We start from the raw sequence: 17,874 nt of genomic DNA, 5'->3' as shown, positions 1-17,874 counted from the left end.
TGAAAGATGTGCTGCGAAGGGGTGTGGCTCATTTAGGAAGTCACAGCACAGGCGCAATTTTTTAAAAAATATATATTTTATTGATTTTGTACAGAGAGGAAGGGAGAGAGATAGCCAGAAACATCGATGAGAGAGAGTCATCGATCAGTTGCCTCTTGCACACCCCCCACTGGGGATATGCCCGCAACCAAGGTACATGCCCTTGACCGGAATCGAACCCGGGTTCCCCTCAGTCCCCAAGCCGACGCTCTATCCATTGAGCCAAACCGGCGTCGGCTACAGGCGCAATTTTTACCTAGTTGGAATCGCGGGAAAATAGTTTGAAGATCTCGCGAGATCGGGTACATTGCGCCAGCGTTAGGAGGTGTCTCGCGATAGATACAGCAAGCTTCAGCAGGTGGGAGGGAACTGTGAGGTCTCTCGCGAGACCTTAAGGTACCGCGACAGCGGCCGCGGCCAGAGGAGGAGAGGTTTGTAAGCTGGCCAGCTACAGGATTCGGGCTGTAAAAGGGAAACGACTAGATCGTCTTCTGGGACTTCAGTGCTTCCTTCATCTCCACAGGCACTCCCTCCACCTCTAACTTTTCTTTTAACCAGCCTTTTAGGACCGGAAGTTCTTCATCTTGGGCGTCCAATACTGGAAGCGGCCTGACTTTCTTTACCGGAAACCTTTTTCCAGGACCTAGGAAGACGGCCCACCTGGCCGGAAGTCCCACCTCTTTGAGCTCCTCCACCCTCCCAGAAGTTTTTCTGTCACCGGTGTTTACCTCCCTCTCCTTTCCCCGTTTTATCCCCATACTAGGAAAGGATACATTTAGTGTCTGCCTCTTAGGTCCACTAAACGGGTTGGGTATCTCATTTCCCGAGCCGGGGTTCCTTCCCCGTATCTCCATGTAGCTGGGAAGTGGAACCTGGGGGTGGTTGGACCCCTAGGATCCTGGAGGGGCCAAGAGGGCGCAGAAGTCCGCTTCTGCTCCTACTACCAGGACACGGCCTCAGCCTCTCCCTTCCCGCTGCCATGCACCCTGCGGCCTTCTCGCTTCCTGTAGTTGTGGCCACTGTGCTGTGGGGAGCGGCCCCCATCCGGGGTCTCATTCGAGCGGTGAGTCAAAGGGGTAGGTGGGGGAAGGGCGCTTGAGGGAGAGATTTCAGGCTGAAGGGGAACATGCAATCTTTTGTCCGCAGTTCTCGGACCACAATACGAGCATGGAGTTTTCAGACCTCCCAGCTCTCTTTGGGACTGCCTTGAGCCAGGAGGGACTTCAGGTAATTTTCTTTCCCTTTTTCTGTTTCCTTAAATCTTCCATCCTGGGTAGGGTTGAGGAGCCATACCCTTGGATGAAACTAGAGGTAGGAAAAGAGTCAAGTTAGGAAGTGGATTAGCACATCTAGCATGGAATCAGAATCTAGAGAAGACCAAGCCTACCCTACAAAATCTGAACCCTATAAGGGAGACTGAAAGTGGATCAAGATAAAAGGCAGAGCCGAAACCGGTTTGGCTCAGTGGATAGAGCGTCGGCCTGCGGACTGAAAGGTCCCGGGTTCAATTCCGGTCAAGGGCATGTACATTGGTTGCGGGCACATCCCCAGTAGGAGGTGTGCAAGAGGCAGCTGATCGATGACTCTCTCATCGATGTTTCTACCTCTCTATCCCTCTCTCTTCCTCTCTGTAAAAAATCAATTAAAAAATATATATAAAAGATAAAAGGCAGAGAGAACTGGTGCTTATAGTAGAATCTCTGGGGTCAGCTATTGGTTTATATGATCATGGACAAGTTAAGGCTCTCTTACTTTAGCATGGGATAATAATAGCTGTTATCTCAGAGCTATTGTGAGGATTAAATAAGATAAAGGAATTTTGTTGTACTTAATACAAAGATGCCCACACAGCAAAAATTGGGCCTTAGATTATCAGTGTAATTGTTTGTAAGATGGGTAATTAGAAAATTAAAGAGAGGTGTTAAAAAACAAAATTCTAGCCTTGACCAGTTTGGCTCAGTAGATAGAGCGTCAGTTTTCGGGCTGATGGGTCCTGGGTTCGATTCCGGTCAAGGGCATGTACCCTGGCTGCATGCACATCCCCAGGAGGGGTGGGTGGGAGGTGTGCAGGAGGCAGCTGATCGATGTTTCTAGCTCTATCCCTCTCCCTCCCTCTCTGTAAAAAATCAATAAAATATATATTTTTTAAAATTTTAGCCTGGCAGGTGTGGCTCAGTGGTTGAGCCTTGACCCATGCACTGAGAGGTCACAGGTTTGATTCCAGGTCAGGGCACATGCTGGTAGTGGGCTCGGATCCCTGGTGTAGGCTGTGCAGGAGGCAGCTAATGAATATTTCTCTCTAATTGATATTTGTCTCCCTCTCTCAAAAATCAATAAAAACACATTCTAAAATACACACAGAGCCCTGGCAGGTTTGGCTCAGTGGATACAGTGTCAGCCTACGGATTCAAGGGTCCCAGGTTCGATTCCAGTCAAGGGCATTTGCCTTGGTTGCAAATACCCAGTAGGGAGTGTGCAGGAGGCAGCTGATCGATGTTCCTAACTCTATTCCTCTCCCTTCCTCTCTGTAAAAAAAAAAAAAAAATATATATATATATATATATATATATATATATATATATATATATATAAAATATATTTAAAAAATACACACACACACACAGAATTCTACGGGGTAAATTTTAAAGACCTTCTTAGCTTTATCCAATGACTTATGAATTGGGCAATAACCTATGTAGCAAATAGAAAGTAACTCCAAAGAACTGTACATATTGAAAGACTTTCATAGGCAAGAGGGAGCAGGACAAGGGAGTTATATTAGCAAAGAGCTGGTTGTTTTTGGCAAGGTCACCTTTCTTTAGGGAATGGCAGGGAGGTCTATGAGGCAGATTACTTCATTAGTGCTGACCAGGTAATTCCAGAATGGCTTAAGATTCCATTCCTGGGAAAGGCTGAAACTATAATTAAGTTAGGTATTAAGTCTCAGTTTGGTGACATGGGGCTTAGCACAAGTGACACCATTTTTTAAATTGATGTTAAAGAGGAAGGGAGAGAAACATCAATCACTGTCCTCCCGTAAACACCAGGGATTGAGCCCACAACCTAGTATGTGCCCTGCCTGGGAATGGAACCTGTGACTTTGTGTATGGGATGACACTCCAATCAATTGAGCAACACAGGCCAGGGCCCTGTTGCCTATTTTTTTTTTAACTTATTTTGTGTGTGTTGCCTCCTTTTTATAACAGAGAGGAGTATGTTCTGTATTGTACTGGAGAGGGGAGTGTGAAATGGAACTTGGGAAAGTGACATGGATGAGTGGAGAGTTGATGTACAATCAGTGGGAAACTGGAATGCAGAATTCGAATTAGCTTGGAGCATGGGGTATAAGTTAGCTCATCTGGGACATGGAGAGTCTGGTAAAAAAAAAAAAAGGCTGTTTGATATTTCATCTTCAGGAGGCTGAGAAGAGGTAGATTTCTGACTTAGATGGGATGCTCAGACCCCAGGAATGAGAAGTAGATAGAGAACTAGCAGTATGTGGGGGCCAGTGTGCTTGGTGGGACCTATGGGGAGCAGACGCTAGGGAAGTGAAATCCAACAGCTGTTTACTTCTCTTCTCCAGGGCTTTCTTGTGGAGGCTCACCCAGCCAATGCCTGCAGCCCCATTGCCCCACCACCCCCAGCCCCGGTCAACGGGTCAGTCTTTATTGCACTGCTTCGAAGATTCGACTGCAACTTTGACCTCAAGGTTGCTGAATACGGAGTGGGAACCCCAGGGTAAAAAAAATGCACCAGGAATGAAGGGAGATAAAACCCATAATGGCTCCTTATCCTTTCTTGTCTCCCTAGGTCTTGAATGCTCAGAGGGCTGGGTACGGTGCCGCCGTGGTACACAACGTGAATTCCAATGAACTTCTGAACATGGTGTGGAATAGTGGTAAGGTTGGATCTGAACGGCTGGGTTTTCAGTGGAACTCAGACTTAAGAGATGGTGGATGGCTAGAGAATTTGGGGGAAGTGAATCTTTGGAAGGGATAGCACAAAAGAACCAAATGCCAGGATTACCAAAGGATTTGAGTAGAGGCTCGAGTCCTCAGTGTAATGAATGCCTCAATCCCCGCAGAGGAAATCCAGCAGCAGATCTGGATCCCGTCGGTGTTTATTGGGGAGACGAGCTCCGAGTACCTGCGAGCCCTCTACGTCTACGAGAAGGGGTAGGATGTGTCCCTCATTCCCATTCTGCCTTTAGCACTTCCATGCCAATCTAGAGCCCAAGTCAGGCCCTTCTGACGGCCTCTTCCATCCATGGGCCTTATCCAGAGTCAGTCACTTCTCTCTTCATTTTGCTTTTCCTGCCCCTGAAACGGATCTTCCTTTTCCCAGGGCTCGGGTGCTTCTGGTCCCGGACAGTAGTTTCCCGTTGGGTTATTACCTCATCCCTTTCACAGGGATTGTGGGACTGCTGGTTTTGGCCATGGGAGCAGTGATGGTGAGTAACTCAGGGAGCATGATGGGAAGAGCGGAGGCCTTTATTTTTTCTTTATTTTTTTAAAGTCAGTGTTTTTTTAAAAATATATTTTATTGATTTTTTACAGAGAGGAAGAGAGAGAGAGAGATAGAGAGCTAGAAACGTCGATGAGAGAGAAATATCGACCAGCTGCCTCTTGCACACCCCCTACCGGGGACATGCCAGCAACCAAGGTACAGGCCCTTGACCGGAATCGAACCCGGGACCCTTCAGTCCGCAGACCGACGCTCTACCACTGAGCCAAACCGGTTTCGGCAGAGCGGAGGCCTTTAAAACCAGACTGGATCTGGGGTTTAGAAGCGGGGATGCTTTGTACTGGATTGTCCAGTTTTGTTCCCTAAGGCTGATCTGATTGTCCACTCCCTTTCCCCAGATAGTTCGTTGTATCCAGCACCGGAAACGGCTCCAGCGGAACCGTCTGACGAAAGAGCAACTTAAACAGATTCCGACACATGACTATCAGAAGGGTGAGAGGGACGGGGGAGCGGAAGGCCTTCTCCATAGTGTATGGTTCTGAAGGAGTTTGAGCCCAGGAGGTAAGGGGCAAAGAAAGATGGCAGGGAGATGCCAGCCTGAGAAGCCACCTTTCCTCCTCTTACCCACACGTACAATGAAGACAGGATAGGAACAGAGCAGATGAGAAGTAAAGATGACTAATGGGGTATTGGGGAAAAAGATGGAAGACTGACCTTGATTATAAAAGAACAAAAATGGAAGGAATGGGGAGGATTTACTCTGAGGACAGGTGAGGAGGGGCTAGGTCTTTAGGCCCAGGAGTCTCCATTGCCCAAATAAGGCAATAGAAACCCTGCCCTCACTTCCACTCCTCCCACTCTGGTATCTCTACCCCCACCCCTCCCCGATAAAACCCACTTCCCTCCTTACCTCTGCTTTTCTTTGTGCCTCTAAACCTCAGTTCCCCATGTTCTACCTTGGCCTTATCATGCAAGTCCCAGTCTTAGCTCTTCTACCGGCTCTATAGAACCAGGGAAAATAACTTGCAAGGTTTAGCTACCCACAGGCCTTCCAGTGAGTTCTTATGGGCCATGGTCCAAAGTGGCTCAGTAAAAGGACTTGTTTTTTCCACCCCCAGGAGACCAGTATGATGTCTGTGCCATCTGCCTGGATGAGTATGTGGAAGGTGACAAGCTGCGGGTACTCCCCTGTGCACACGGTGAGCCCTCAGTTCTAGTGCCCATGTCCTGCTCCATCAGCAGGCACCAGTTGTTTCACCTCATTCCTCTCACAGCGTATCACAGCCGCTGTGTGGACCCCTGGCTCACTCAGACCCGGAAGACCTGCCCCATTTGTAAGCAGCCTGTTCATCGAGGTCCTGGGGATGAGGAGCAGGAGGAAGAAACTCAGGGGCAAGATGGTGATGATGAAGGGGAACCAAGGGACCATCCTGCCTCGGAGCGGACCCCACTTCTGGGCTCTAGCCCTACAACACCCACCTCTTTTGGCTCCCTAGCCCCAGCTCCACATGTTTTCCCTGAGTCTTCAACAGACCCCCTACCCTCTCCTCCCTCTCCCTCCTCAGCTGCCGTCCTAGTCTAACAACCCTGTCACCTCCACCCTGGTGACCTATTTTGCACAGCTTTTCTCCTCTGGCCTTCTATGTTGAAGAATAGGAAATATTTCTACCCTGGGTTTCTCCCTTGCCTAACCCCATCCTTTTGAGGGGTGGGTACAAAGGGACTGGGTCTTCAATTACTGGGTTAATAAAATTGTTTTTGTTGACTAAGGAAGGGGAAGATCATTCTCACACAAGTGAACCTCTTACCCACTTGGGAAATTGCCCCCTTCTTTGGTATAAAGGGGCGAGGGAGTTCTGGAAGAGACTAACCTAATCATGGGGATAGCCCTAGCATTTTGCTGTGAGTCAGAGGGGGAGCCCCACCCACAGGATGACTCAACTGGCCCTGCCTTGCCCGCAGGCTGGGGCCCACTCTCTGGTCTGGATGGCTCTATTCCATTACCCACTAATTCAGCTAGCACACTGCAGATAGGTCCTAGAAACAGGCGGCCAGATGGCCCTGAGGCAGGTGCTCAGTCCTAGATTTATAGTGCTTCAACCCTTCCTGCTCCTGCCCCAAACAAGGATAAAGGAGGCAAGTCCCGGTGACTGCCCTCCACCCAGGCTAGAACCACACAGCACCTCGTTAGAATCTTTTATTCAGAAAAAAAAAAAAAACAAAAACAAAAAACACAAAAAAAAACAAAAAAAAAATTGTTTTCCAATCACACACGGGAGGGGTATGGGTAGGGGGAGGTGTCTTCCATCCAGCCCTGGCCCCCAGCCCATGTGGTTTTGGCAGCAATAAGGGGTATAGGGTAATGGCCCAAAAAATAAAAATGGTATGTGTGTGTGTATGGGAAGGAGAGGAGTGCCAAAGCAGTGGGAAGTGGTAGGGGAAGGGAAAGACGAGGTCAGTACTGGGAACGCCGCAGGTGGTTGGCCATTTCAAAACATTTCTTGTTGATCAAACCACCGTGGATACCTTCTTTGCCCATCAGCAGGACTAGCGCTGGAGAAAAAAGAGAGGAGGCTAGGACCCAGGTGTCACAATGCTACCCCCTGCCAGCTGTTGAGCAGCTGTCCAGCCCTGGGGGCTGTAACCCAACCTCATCTCTCCAAACCCGCCCCCCCTCCCCCCCACACACAGGCAGGCTAGGCTGTCAGTCATCCTGAAACAATGGGGCTTTTCAAAAATAAGGGGGTTTTGTCAAGCTAAAAGACTGGAAGCACAACACAAATTTAGGGGGTCAAAGGCTTATAGACCTGACTCCTGTTCAGGCTAGAAATCAATATGGATGAGCCTGCCAACCTCAAATTTTAACCAAAGGTTCAAAAGACAACCCAAGTGCTGACTACAGCTAACGGTCTGCCTCCTCCCAAAAAGGAGTTTCTCACCTGAAAAGGCTCAAGGCAGGAACGGAAGAGGTAATATAGTTCAATTTCTTTATATTGTGAGATAGGAACTAAGAACCGGAGGGACTCTCCGATATGCTAATACCCAGCAGGGTGGGAGAAGGCTGGTCTGATCCCCCCATACCCGGAACCACACAATAAAAGAACCCAAAGGACTCACAGAAGGGTGTGCGTTAGTAATATTGGAGCTACGGAAAGATAAGACTCAGAAAACTCACTCTTGGCAGTCATGGTGACAGTGATGTTGAAGGTGGGGGCTCCCCCAGTGCTCTTGGTACGAAGATCCATGGTAAATTCCCCATCCTCTAGCAGTTTGTCCCGGATCACAGAACATTTCTGGCCCCCGAGTGTCAGCCCATTCACGAAAAAACTTGCCCGGTCTTTGCCAACCAGGACACCAACTTCTGCTGGCTGGAAGGGGAACCAAGCACTCAAGTTAGTACACCATGGTTGCCTCCTCTCCAAGGGCATACCTGCTTCTCATTTCTCAGGAGCTAGAATCCTCTGGGGAAGAAGGTGTGTATGTTAGGTGCTTTGTACTCATCTATGAAACCTGAGAAACTCTTAGGACTTTTGGAAGTTAATCCACAAAAAGATCAGGATCCTCAAACCCAGAGAATGGTCATATGAAAGATGGCATATTCCTCTAGAGACTTAGAAAGCAAACCCAGGAAATAAAGGGCCAAAAGCCAGTGAGGAAAGTGGAATGGAATGGAATGGGGAGCCTTTGGATGCTCAGAACTCTCCTTCAGGAAAAGCAGAAGCTAATAGGGGAAGAGAAGGGGCGGGCAAAACAGGAGAAGCAACTTTGTCCTTATTTGGTCAAAGGTTCTGAGGGAGTTGTTAGGGGCCCGGACGCCTGGGTCTCCAAGTAACCTAGAGTTGAGGTCCAGGTACTATGCCCCGAGATGAGGAAGCGGATCCGTGGGGGCTTTCCGGAAAATTGGAAAACTTTTGAAAGGGGACCTGGGCTAGACCCAGCACGCCAGCTCTCGGGTATAGATACCCCAAGGAACCTTTCCACCCCTCCCCCTTACACCCCAAATCCCCACATCCGGTCCCCTCCCGCCCGGAAATCCCCTTCCCCCCCATCCGAACTTCCGCTCCCCTCCCCACTTCCGGGCAGTGTGGACCTGGGAGGTAGTGATGGGGACAGCAGTGGTCATTCCTTATTCCTTTACTTAATACTGTCGCAGAACTTCTCACAAAGTTCCCCTGCCCCAGGCCCCGCAGGATGGCGGGAAGGGAGGGCGAGGGGGCTTCCGGAAGCAGCCTCACAGGAATGCTGAAGTCCACCGGGCGGACTTGGGGAGGGGAGCTGGGGACGTGAGGCGGCCCAGCCTTTTCCAACCCAGTTGGGAGGGGCAGGGAGCCCACAGAGGACCGGCATGGAGCCTCGGCCACGCTCCCTCACGCACGAGGGGGAACAATGGTGGAGGGGGCATGAGCTGGCGGCCGGATGTGGAGCTCCGGGGTCCAAGGACCCCCCAGGCCCTTCCCAATCACCATCCCCGGTTGGAACTGCAGCGCGTGCCCGCCCCGCCCTGAGCGAGGCGGAAGTGGGCCGCCGCACCGGGCGGCGCAGCCCTCCCCGCCCTGTGCCCCGGATGTAACGCCCCGTCGCGGAAAGCGGGGCGGCGGGCTGGATGGGAGACGCCGCCTGGGGCGTAGCGCTTAGGGGGCCGCCGGGGGGCCCTCACGTGCAGCCGCCATTGGCGCCGCTCCCAGGGCCGGGACCGGGTCACGGCCTCTCGCAGCCCTCCCCGGACCGCACCCGCCGCCACACAAGCCCCTCCCTCAGGGTCCCAGCGCGGCCAGTACCCGGACCGCGGAGGCCTCGCAGTACCGTGATGTTGACGAAGGTTTTCCCGGGGACGGCGGCCCAGACGGAGGGCGAGTCCTTATAGCCCACGATGGCCGCGTCCTGACAGGTCCCGTCCCCCATGAGGTTGTCGATGTAGGCGTTCCACCCGGCCATGGCGCTGCTGCTGGGGCTGCTCTCGGCGCTGCTGCTGGGGCCGCGGGCTGGGCTCGGGCTGGCGGGCGGGGGGAGGCGGAGAGCTCGGGGCACGCGCTGCCGTCCGGACCGCGGCTCTGCTAGCTGTGCGGCAGCCCTCGCACCGCCACTTCCTGCTCCTCCCCCCACTTCTAGATTTTTATTTGCAAAGGGCGGTAGGGGCGGGGCCTGCTCCCCATTCCCTCCCCACCTCCCCCCTTGCCTGCCCAGATACCTAACTTTGTGCAAATGCAATTAAAAAAAAACAAAAAAAAAAAACCCTCCCCCTACTGCAAAATTTGCAGAGTTCAATGGAAAGCAATATAAAGGGATGAGAAGAGAGGGGAGCGGGAAGAGGTTAGGGCTAAGGCTCCCTCCGATTTGCGCTGAACATAAACCACACTCGGGTATAAGGGGAGGGAGGGAGTCGGAGGAAGGAAAGTAAAAGGAGGAATTAGCAAACTGCCAATTTAGCACATTAGAGCGGGTCGGGGAAGTCAGGGTTAAACGGAACGACTCCCCTTCCCCCACCCCCGCCGGAGGGCAGGAGCGGCGGGCGGCGGCGCGTGCGCCCGCGCCTGCGCCGGGCCCCGGGGAAGCGCGTGGGGCGGTTGGGGCGAGCGGCGGGCGGCGGCGCGGGGCGCCCGCACGGACCCATGCGGAGCCCCAGCGAGAGCCGGCGGCCGGGGCCGTGTCTCCCGCCGGGCGGAAGAGGCGGGGGCGGGAGCCGGGGCGTGCGCGTTACCGCTTCTCCACTTTTTATTTAATAATAATAATAGAGAGCAAAGGGGAATTTGACAAAATACCCTGGCCAGTTCCAGAACTGAAGGCGCCCACTGGAGACCCTTCCGTCCTGTCTCGTGTCTGGCCGGGCGGCACGATTCCGGCTCAATGGAGCCGACCCCACCGAGGGGATTATCCCTGGCCGCTCCGGCGCCTGTGTCCCAGGCCCCACTCTCCCGTGCCCGCCCCGCCCGGCCCCCGGCCAGCGGTTCGGGTCACCGGCCGGGCTCCCGGGCGCAGAGGTCACCGGGCGCGGGCGCCCGCGGGGCTAGACACGGGGGGGGGGCGGGCAAAGGGGGGGCTATTTTTTAAGGCGGAAGCATACTAACAAGTTTCAAGGTTTGCAACTTTTTCAACAAGGGGAAGGTCCCTTCTCCTCCGGGCCCGTTGGGTTTCTTTCTTCTTTTTCAGTAAAACGTATGCCAACAACTTGAGTTCGAACAGATCGCCCGCCGCCAACTGGGAGGGGGTGGGGCCGCACCCGGCCGCCGGCTCAGGGCGACCGGCCGCGCTCCAAGCCGCGGGGCCGCCGAGGAGTCGGCCGCTTCCGGTGCCCCGAGGGCGGGGAGCCTCCCGGGCGGGAAAGGGCTTCGTCTCTCTCGCCCCCCGCCCCCCCGGGCTGGGCGCGGCTCCTTCGCGGCCGCTCCGCTCTCCCCCGGCCCCCGACGCCCCCCGAGCTCGGTTCCTAGACAGCCGCCGGGGCTGAGTCACCGGCCCGCCGAGGCGGGGCCGCACGCGGGCACGTGGCGGCGCTCCCCGCCCGCCATCTCCTGACCTCTGGCCGCCGCACCCCCACCCCGGGGTGGAAAAATCCCGGCGGGAGCGGCCGCCGATAAGGGGGGAGGGGCGCGGCCGGGGCAGGGATTCCGGGCTGGGGGAGGGGGGGCGGGCGGTGCGGGGAGGGGAGCGGGGACAGGCCCGCGGGGGTGAGTCACCGGCGCGGCGGGAGGGGCCCCGAGGCGGCGCGGGGGGCCGAGGAGCTCCGTGGCCCGAGCCTCCCTCTCCGGGCCGACCCGCACTCCCCCTCCCCTCTCCGCGCGGACCAGGCGGGGAATGCCCGTGCGGGGACCCGCTTCCCCTCAAGGCCGCTAGAGGACCCCCGGAATGGCCCCGGGCGCCCGGACACTCTGGCCACCCCTCCCGTCCATTCATTGTCACTCCTGACTCCACACGGACGGCCGGGGCCGCGTCCCGGGACCCGCAGGCGATGGGGAGAAGGGCTCCTGACTGACTGTCCCTTCGCCGGGCGCTAAGCGCCGGCCCAGCGCCCCCAGTGGGCAGCGCGCTTTCCCCGGGGCCAGTCCAAAGTCGGCTCCCCTCCCGCTCCCGCACCGCCCTTGCTCGCGGGGAGAGGCCGCGATGAGGGCCCTAAGAGGTGAGACCCTCTCGCCTTCTGAAGGGGGGGTTTCCGTTTTAGGCCTCAGAGCTTTGCCCAGAAGCCCGGTGCCTTCCCCCACCGAGGGCAGGGGCAGCCCCCGCCTGCCATGTGAGCTCGGCATGTGTGGGTGTCAATCCAGCAGCCCCTCTTCGGGGCCCCCTCCCCAGCCCTGCGGGGCTCAGGTTACCCCTGGCCTTTCCTAAATGGCACTAGTGCCTCTTTAACCTTTGCAAAAGGGGAATATAATCCCGGGGAGGGGAAGACCCCTCCGCCCCCTTCTGAAGCTCCTTCCCAGGGGCAGGATTAGAGGCAGGGGCATTTCACAGGGGGATGGGGAGAAAGGAGGGGTAGTTACTGGCCTTTGGGAAGGGGGCTTTAGGCTGCAGTGGGCACTTGGCTGCCAGCTGGGTGTGCAGAGGGAGGATAGAGAGGGAGAGAGGCGGGGCTGGCTGGGGGACAGGGTGGCTGGGGATAAATGCCCAGCCTGAGAGGGGGTGAGCTGACACTGTCCCAGCTGCCACCAGGAGCTCACTCACCCCAAGCCCCAGCCACGACATTCAGGTCTGGTGAATCTTTCAGCCGCAGGGGGTGGAAGTGGTAAAGGGTGAGGGTGGTGCTGGCTTGAAGGAAATGTCAGCTTTTTTTTCCCCTCCTGGGACTGGGGGTGCTTACAAAAGACGAGGAGCTGGAGCAAGCAGGATGGGTACCCATGGGTAGGGAAATGAGGCTGTGAAGAGAGGCGGGCAGAGATATAGAGAAGGGTAGTTAGAGCTACAGCCAGGCGGAGAATGTGGGCCCCCCTGAGGATCTGAAGACTGCAGGGCAGGAAAAGCACACAGAATAATGACAGATGTGATGGCTAGGAAGCCATGGAGAACACGTTGCTTGACTTTGCGGTAAAGGGGTTCAGGGAGTGGTGGAGTCAGAATCGCTGGCGTTGTAAAGGAGGGGCCCCTGGATTCTTAGGACGGGTGGAGGGTGGAATAGGAGCTGTTCTGAGTGGGGGAAGGGGCTGTGCCTGCCTCTTTGGTCTGTGACCTTTTTGTGGGATATTTTTAGCTCCAGCACCTGCCTTCTTGGGGTGGGGAAGACTCTTAAAGGGCACAGGATTTGGGGTTCCGAAAGGGATCAACTGTCCACACTCACTCAACCTCCTGTCCCGAAGCCATGGCCATGCAGAAAATCCTTGCCCGGGAAATCCTGGACTCCAGGGGCAACCCCACTGTGGAGGTGGACCTGTACACAGCCAAAGGTAACACGGGCCATTGAATCGGTTTGCCTGGGAAGACCCTGACCCCATCTGGTCTTTATCCCCCAGCTGTCCACACCCTCATTTCCTCTGAGAGCCCCTTCCCCAGGCCTTCCTCTTCCAACCTGGCTCCCCGCTGGGAGAAGCCCTAGTCGGGCCGAAGCCGGTTTGGCTCAGTGGTAGAGCTTCGGTCTGCGGTTCGATTCCGGTCAAGGGCATATACATTGGTTGCAGGCACATCCCCGGTAGGGGGTGTGCAGGAGGCAGCTGGTCGATGTTTCTCTCTCATCAATGTTTCTAGCTCTCTATCCCTCTCCCTTCCTCTCTAAAAAATCAATAAAATATATTAAAAATATATATATATATAAAAAAAAGAAGCCCTAGTCAGTCTGCTGCTGCTGCATGCCTCCACCCTGGGCTCAGAGAGGACACCTTGGCCCTTTGGGGTGGGTGGGACTCTCTGTGATCTGGCAATTCCTCTCACCCCAGGCCGATTCCGAGCAGCTGTGCCCAGCGGAGCTTCCACGGGCATCTATGAAGCTCTGGAGCTAAGAGATGGAGACAAATCTCGCTACCTGGGCAAAGGTGAGGAAAGACCAGCACTGAAAGCGCCTGTGAAGGGGGGGGCGGGTTCAGGATGTGGAACCCTGCCCCCCAATATCTGTTTGGAGTAAAGGACTGGAACCCGGAGTTCCTGAGGAGCTGGGGGTCCACCCACGGGAAGAGATGTGATTGAATCAGAGATCTCACCCCCTCCCCTGGCCTCTAGGCGTCTTGAAGGCTGTGGAGCACATCAACAAGACCCTGGGTCCTGCCCTGCTGGAGAAGGCAAGTGCGGAGAGCGTGTTCCTCCTGCCCCCCGCCGCCCCGGGCCTGGGGGGGGCCTCTGGTCCCTCTCTCCAGATACCTGCTCTTCTTCCTTCTGCACGTGCCCCTGCTCTTTAGAAATCTGACTTCTGCTCTCCCCTCCTCAAACCCGCTCTTCCAGAAACTAAGCGTCGTGGATCAAGAAAAAATCGACAAGTTTATGATTGAGCTGGATGGGACTGAGAATAAATGTGAGTGAAGGGCTAAGGATGGTGAAGGGAAGGGAGGTAGGTTAGAGGGGGAGAGACCATGGGGCTAATGTCTGGTTAGGGTTACTGCTGTGTCCCACATTTGGGGGCACATCGTAGCGGGGTGAACTTTTATTCATTCATTCCTCAGGCATTTCCTGCTGGCCGCGGCCACAGGCGTGAAGCTGACACACTCCCCTTGGAGGAGATGACCCGAACACTGGGGGAGAAGCTCTCACCCTTTCTGTGCGCTTGCTTCCTCCAGCCAAGTTTGGAGCCAATGCCATCCTGGGAGTGTCCCTGGCGGTGTGCAAGGCTGGCGCAGCTGAGAAGGGGGTCCCGCTCTACCGGCACATCGCAGACCTTGCTGGGAACCCGGACCTGGTCCTCCCAGTGCCTGTGAGTACAGAGCCCCCCGGACCCCAGGTGACAGAGGCCTCCTCCGGCAAAAGTGTCGAAGCAGCCCCTGGGAAGTGCACCTTCCAGACCCAGCTCCAAAGAAACCGTTTCCTGGAATGGAACCTCTCCTGCTCAGTCCAGTCCCCCTCTCTCTCCCACAGTCCAACCTTCCCTTACGCCTCTCTGCGTCTTCGCCTTTACGTAACCCAGTTCCTTCACATTCCAGTCCGGGGCTCAATAACTGCAGCTTCTTCTTTTGCTTTCTACCCCAGCCCCCAAAACAGATAGAGAGCTTCTTAATGGCAAGGATCTTGGCATTTCTTTGTATCTTCTTTAATCTTTGTAAGCTCAGATTTCCTCTTTATGGGAACCCTTTGAATTTAATGTCAATAAAAATGTAATAGACAAAGCCTGAACTGTGAACAACTTCATACCATAAAAGCTATTTTTAAACAAAGAGGTAAAATAAAAAGCTGAAGTTTTTTATTGTTATTACTAGGCAGATGATATAAGAACATGAGCTGTGGAGATAAGCTGCTGGGTTCAAATCCGGGCTTTGCCTGTGTTAGCTGTGTGATCTTAGGCAAGTTATTTGACTTCTCTATGCCTCCGTTTTCTCATTGGCAGAGTGGGGGATAATAATAGTACCTAGTTCAAAGGGTTGTTTAGAGAATGAAATGAGCTAATAGAGTATATGTGAGGGGCCACTAGAGCAGTGTCTGGCCTGTGCTAAGTGCTATATCAGTTGCTGTTGTGTATAGGCATATGCTAGGAGCTTTACATTCAATTTCTCTAATTTTCAGCATAAGATCCTGCAGGGAAGCAGGTGGTATTCCCATGAGAGAAATGAGGAAAGAGGCTCTGAGGAGTAAAATTACTCACCCTAGGTCACTCAGCTAGTAAGTAGGGAAGCCAAGATTCCACCTCGACCCCTCCTCCACAGCTCTTCTTGATCCTTCATACCCTGGCCCAGGTCTGAACACCCCCTCCTCCTCTCAGGCCTTCAATGTGATCAATGGGGGCTCCCATGCTGGAAACAAGCTGGCCATGCAGGAGTTTATGATTCTGCCAGTGGGAGCCAGCTCCTTCAAGGAAGCCATGCGCATTGGTGCCGAGGTCTACCACCACCTCAAGGGGGTCATCAAGGCCAAGTATGGGAAGGACGCCACCAATGTGGGTGATGAGGGCGGCTTTGCACCCAACATCCTGGAGAACAATGAGGGTCAGTGTGAGCACTCTGAAGGGCAGAACCCCTGGGTCTTCACAGAGGAGGGGCCTGTGGAGACAGGGTGCCCTGCAGCCTCAGGTCTTCTCTTGTCCTTCTCCCAGCCCTGGAGCTGCTGAAGACTGCCATCCAGGCCGCTGGCTACCCAGACAAGGTGGTGATTGGTATGGATGTGGCAGCATCTGAGTTCTATCGCAATGGGAAGTACGATCTTGACTTCAAGTCACCTGATGACCCCGCCCGGCACATCACTGGAGAGAAGCTGGGGGAGCTGTACAAAAGCTTCATCAAGAACTATCCTGGTGAGCCCCCCCAGGTGTTCCAGTGCACCTGCCTGCGTACCTGGCACTGCCCAACACACTGATTCAGAGCCTCCATTGCCACCAACTCAGCCCTTCATTCCTTAGCACCATTGCAATCTCCACACGAATTCTTCTGACCTGTCACCCCCTTCAGGAAGCCCTCAGACCTTTAACCTGACTCTGCCCATCTCCCGCCAGTGGTCTCCATTGAAGACCCGTTTGACCAGGATGACTGGGCCACTTGGACCGCATTCCTCTCGGGGGTGGACATACAGATTGTAGGAGATGACCTCACAGTCACCAATCCCAAGAGGATCGCCCAGGCCGTGGAGAAGAAGGCTTGCAACTGCTTGCTGCTGAAGGTCAACCAGATTGGCTCGGTGACCGAATCCATCCAGGCGTGAGTGCCTCCCTGCCCTGGGGTGCACCATGGCCTCCCTCCACCCCAGTTCTGCCCCCTCCCGCTGCAGTCCTGCCCTCAAACTACAACTCTACCTTTCCCCTAGCTCCTGACACACCCCACTCTCTTGACTGACCTCAAGGCTTGACCAGCTTTAAAAAATACATATTTTTTAATTGATTTCAGAGAGGAAGGGAGAGGAAGAGATAGAAATATAAGTAATGAGAGAGAATCATTGATCAGCTGCCCCCTGCACGCCTCCATTGGGGATCAAGCCCAAAACTCAGGCATGTGCCCTTTCTGGGATTGAACCATAACCTCCTGATTCATAGGTCAACGCTCAACCACGGAGCCACACCAGCCAAGGCTTTGACTAAGTCTTGGCCTGGCCCCAAGAGCTTTGCCATTGTGACCTGCTCTCCCCACCTCCACCCAATACCGTTCTTTTCTGCAAGATTCTGCCCTTCTTCCTTCCAGCATTTCAGGAACCCAGTTCAAGATCAGGAATCTTCCCTTCTCTCCTAGTTTCCAAACAGCTTTAGTCATTACCCTCCCTGCAAAGTGCCCACTACCCAAAACAGAAAAGCCCCATCCAGCCCTGGCTTTCCCACTGAGGAGGTCCTGTTAGGCTGGGCCTTATGGAGTATCCTCTCTACCCAGCTGCAAACTGGCGCAGTCTAATGGCTGGGGAGTGATGGTGAGCCACCGCTCTGGGGAGACTGAAGACACGTTCATTGCCGACCTCGTGGTGGGGCTCTGCACAGGACAGGTACTCATGGCTCCCCTCTGTCATGTCAGAATGCATTTGGGGGGATCCCTGGCCTCTTGCCCCTGAGTTGAATGGCACCACAGGCTACTTCCTCAGGGCCAGGCCCAGTCCCTCCTCTCTAGCCTCCTGCAACCCTTGGATCCCTCTTCCCTCCTCAGATCAAGACCGGCGCCCCCTGCCGCTCAGAGCGTCTGGCCAAATACAACCAGCTCATGAGGTACAGAGGGTGCGGTGGGCTGAGTGCGGGAGCTGAGGGCTGTTGGGTTGGAAGGATGCAGCTCTGACTTGGTCTACCTTGTAGGATTGAGGAGGCACTCGGGGACAAGGCTGTCTTTGCTGGACGCAAATTCCGCAACCCAAAGGCCAAGTGAGAAGCTGGGGCCCCGGACCCTAGATGGAGGCCTTCAAGCCCTTCTCCCTGAAATAAACACTGGTGCCAGCAACACGGCCGCGTGCTCCTTTGTGGGAGGGATGCTTGTCTCTGGAAAAGACAGGAGACGGGCAGGGAAGGGAGAACACATGTACCACCTGCTGTGACAGCGGGAGTGAGGGGCTGGTCATGGAGGAAGTTGGGCTGGATCTAGAACAACCAAATTCACATTGTGAAGGAGGCCGGGGAAGCAGGTGCACGTGTGAAATGAAGCTGGAATCACTGACAGAACATAGAACTAGAACCAGAAGGGGGATCGAGGGCCTGACATAACCAGGAGGGGAAGCTGGGTCAGACCTGCCAGTAAGTTGGAGTCCAGCCTGCAGTGAGTGGTGTCAGTGCTTTGTGAGGATGACATAAAACCCAGAGCAGCTATCACTTCTATGGAGATCAAAGGTGTGCAGCTTCTCTCAATATCTGACACGTAC

The 17,874-nt window shown here is 54.6% G+C and overlaps 3 protein-coding genes across 7 annotated transcripts; 2 read left to right on the top strand and 1 right to left on the bottom strand.

Moving 5' to 3' along the window:
• Nucleotides 1–380: 380 nt before the first annotated feature.
• On the top strand, nucleotides 381–6,884 carry RNF167 (ring finger protein 167). Of its 2 annotated transcripts, none has more exons than XM_084863308.1 (10): nucleotides 381–470; nucleotides 598–1,102; nucleotides 1,186–1,266; nucleotides 3,623–3,696; nucleotides 3,850–3,937; nucleotides 4,124–4,214; nucleotides 4,384–4,489; nucleotides 4,902–4,995; nucleotides 5,622–5,702; nucleotides 5,778–6,884. In XM_084863308.1, exons 5-10 carry the CDS (start codon nucleotides 3,922–3,924, stop codon nucleotides 6,083–6,085), a joined length of 696 nt encoding a protein of 231 aa, XP_084719434.1. In that variant the 5' UTR covers nucleotides 381–470; nucleotides 598–1,102; nucleotides 1,186–1,266; nucleotides 3,623–3,696; nucleotides 3,850–3,921; the 3' UTR covers nucleotides 6,086–6,884. The 2 variants fall into 2 exon arrangements, with proteins under 2 accessions (XP_084719434.1, XP_084719433.1); XM_084863307.1 differs by having other exon boundaries at nucleotides 3,623–3,748.
• PFN1 (profilin 1) lies at nucleotides 6,688–9,605 on the bottom strand. The gene is made up of 3 exons (XM_084863334.1): nucleotides 9,307–9,605; nucleotides 7,679–7,871; nucleotides 6,688–7,056 (listed from the first exon to the last, which is right to left on the bottom strand). Exons 1-3 carry the CDS (start codon nucleotides 9,436–9,438, stop codon nucleotides 6,959–6,961), a joined length of 423 nt encoding a protein of 140 aa, XP_084719460.1. The 5' UTR covers nucleotides 9,439–9,605; the 3' UTR covers nucleotides 6,688–6,958.
• A 1,550-nt stretch (nucleotides 9,606–11,155) lies between these two features.
• On the top strand, nucleotides 11,156–17,459 carry ENO3 (enolase 3). Of its 4 annotated transcripts, none has more exons than XM_084863302.1 (12): nucleotides 11,156–11,614; nucleotides 12,783–12,869; nucleotides 13,356–13,451; nucleotides 13,636–13,694; nucleotides 13,855–13,924; nucleotides 14,187–14,320; nucleotides 15,320–15,542; nucleotides 15,650–15,847; nucleotides 16,046–16,247; nucleotides 16,908–17,016; nucleotides 17,175–17,233; nucleotides 17,318–17,459. In XM_084863302.1, the coding sequence occupies exons 1-12, from the start codon at nucleotides 11,599–11,601 to the stop codon at nucleotides 17,385–17,387; spliced, it is 1,323 nt and encodes a 440-aa protein (XP_084719428.1). In that variant the 5' UTR covers nucleotides 11,156–11,598; the 3' UTR covers nucleotides 17,388–17,459. The 4 variants fall into 4 exon arrangements, with proteins under 4 accessions (XP_084719428.1, XP_084719431.1, XP_084719429.1 ...); XM_084863305.1 differs by having other exon boundaries at nucleotides 11,158–11,614; nucleotides 12,677–12,869; XM_084863303.1 differs by lacking the exon at nucleotides 11,156–11,614 and adding an exon at nucleotides 11,909–12,178.
• The last annotated feature ends 415 nt before the right edge of the window (nucleotides 17,460–17,874 follow it).

This window comes from Pipistrellus hanaki (assembly GCF_964339955.1).
Source record: "Pipistrellus hanaki genome assembly, chromosome: 16".
Taxonomy (NCBI): Eukaryota; Metazoa; Chordata; class Mammalia; order Chiroptera; family Vespertilionidae; genus Pipistrellus; species Pipistrellus hanaki.
Note: the sequence above shows the minus strand (reverse complement) of the source record. Positions and strands in the feature narration are given on the sequence as shown.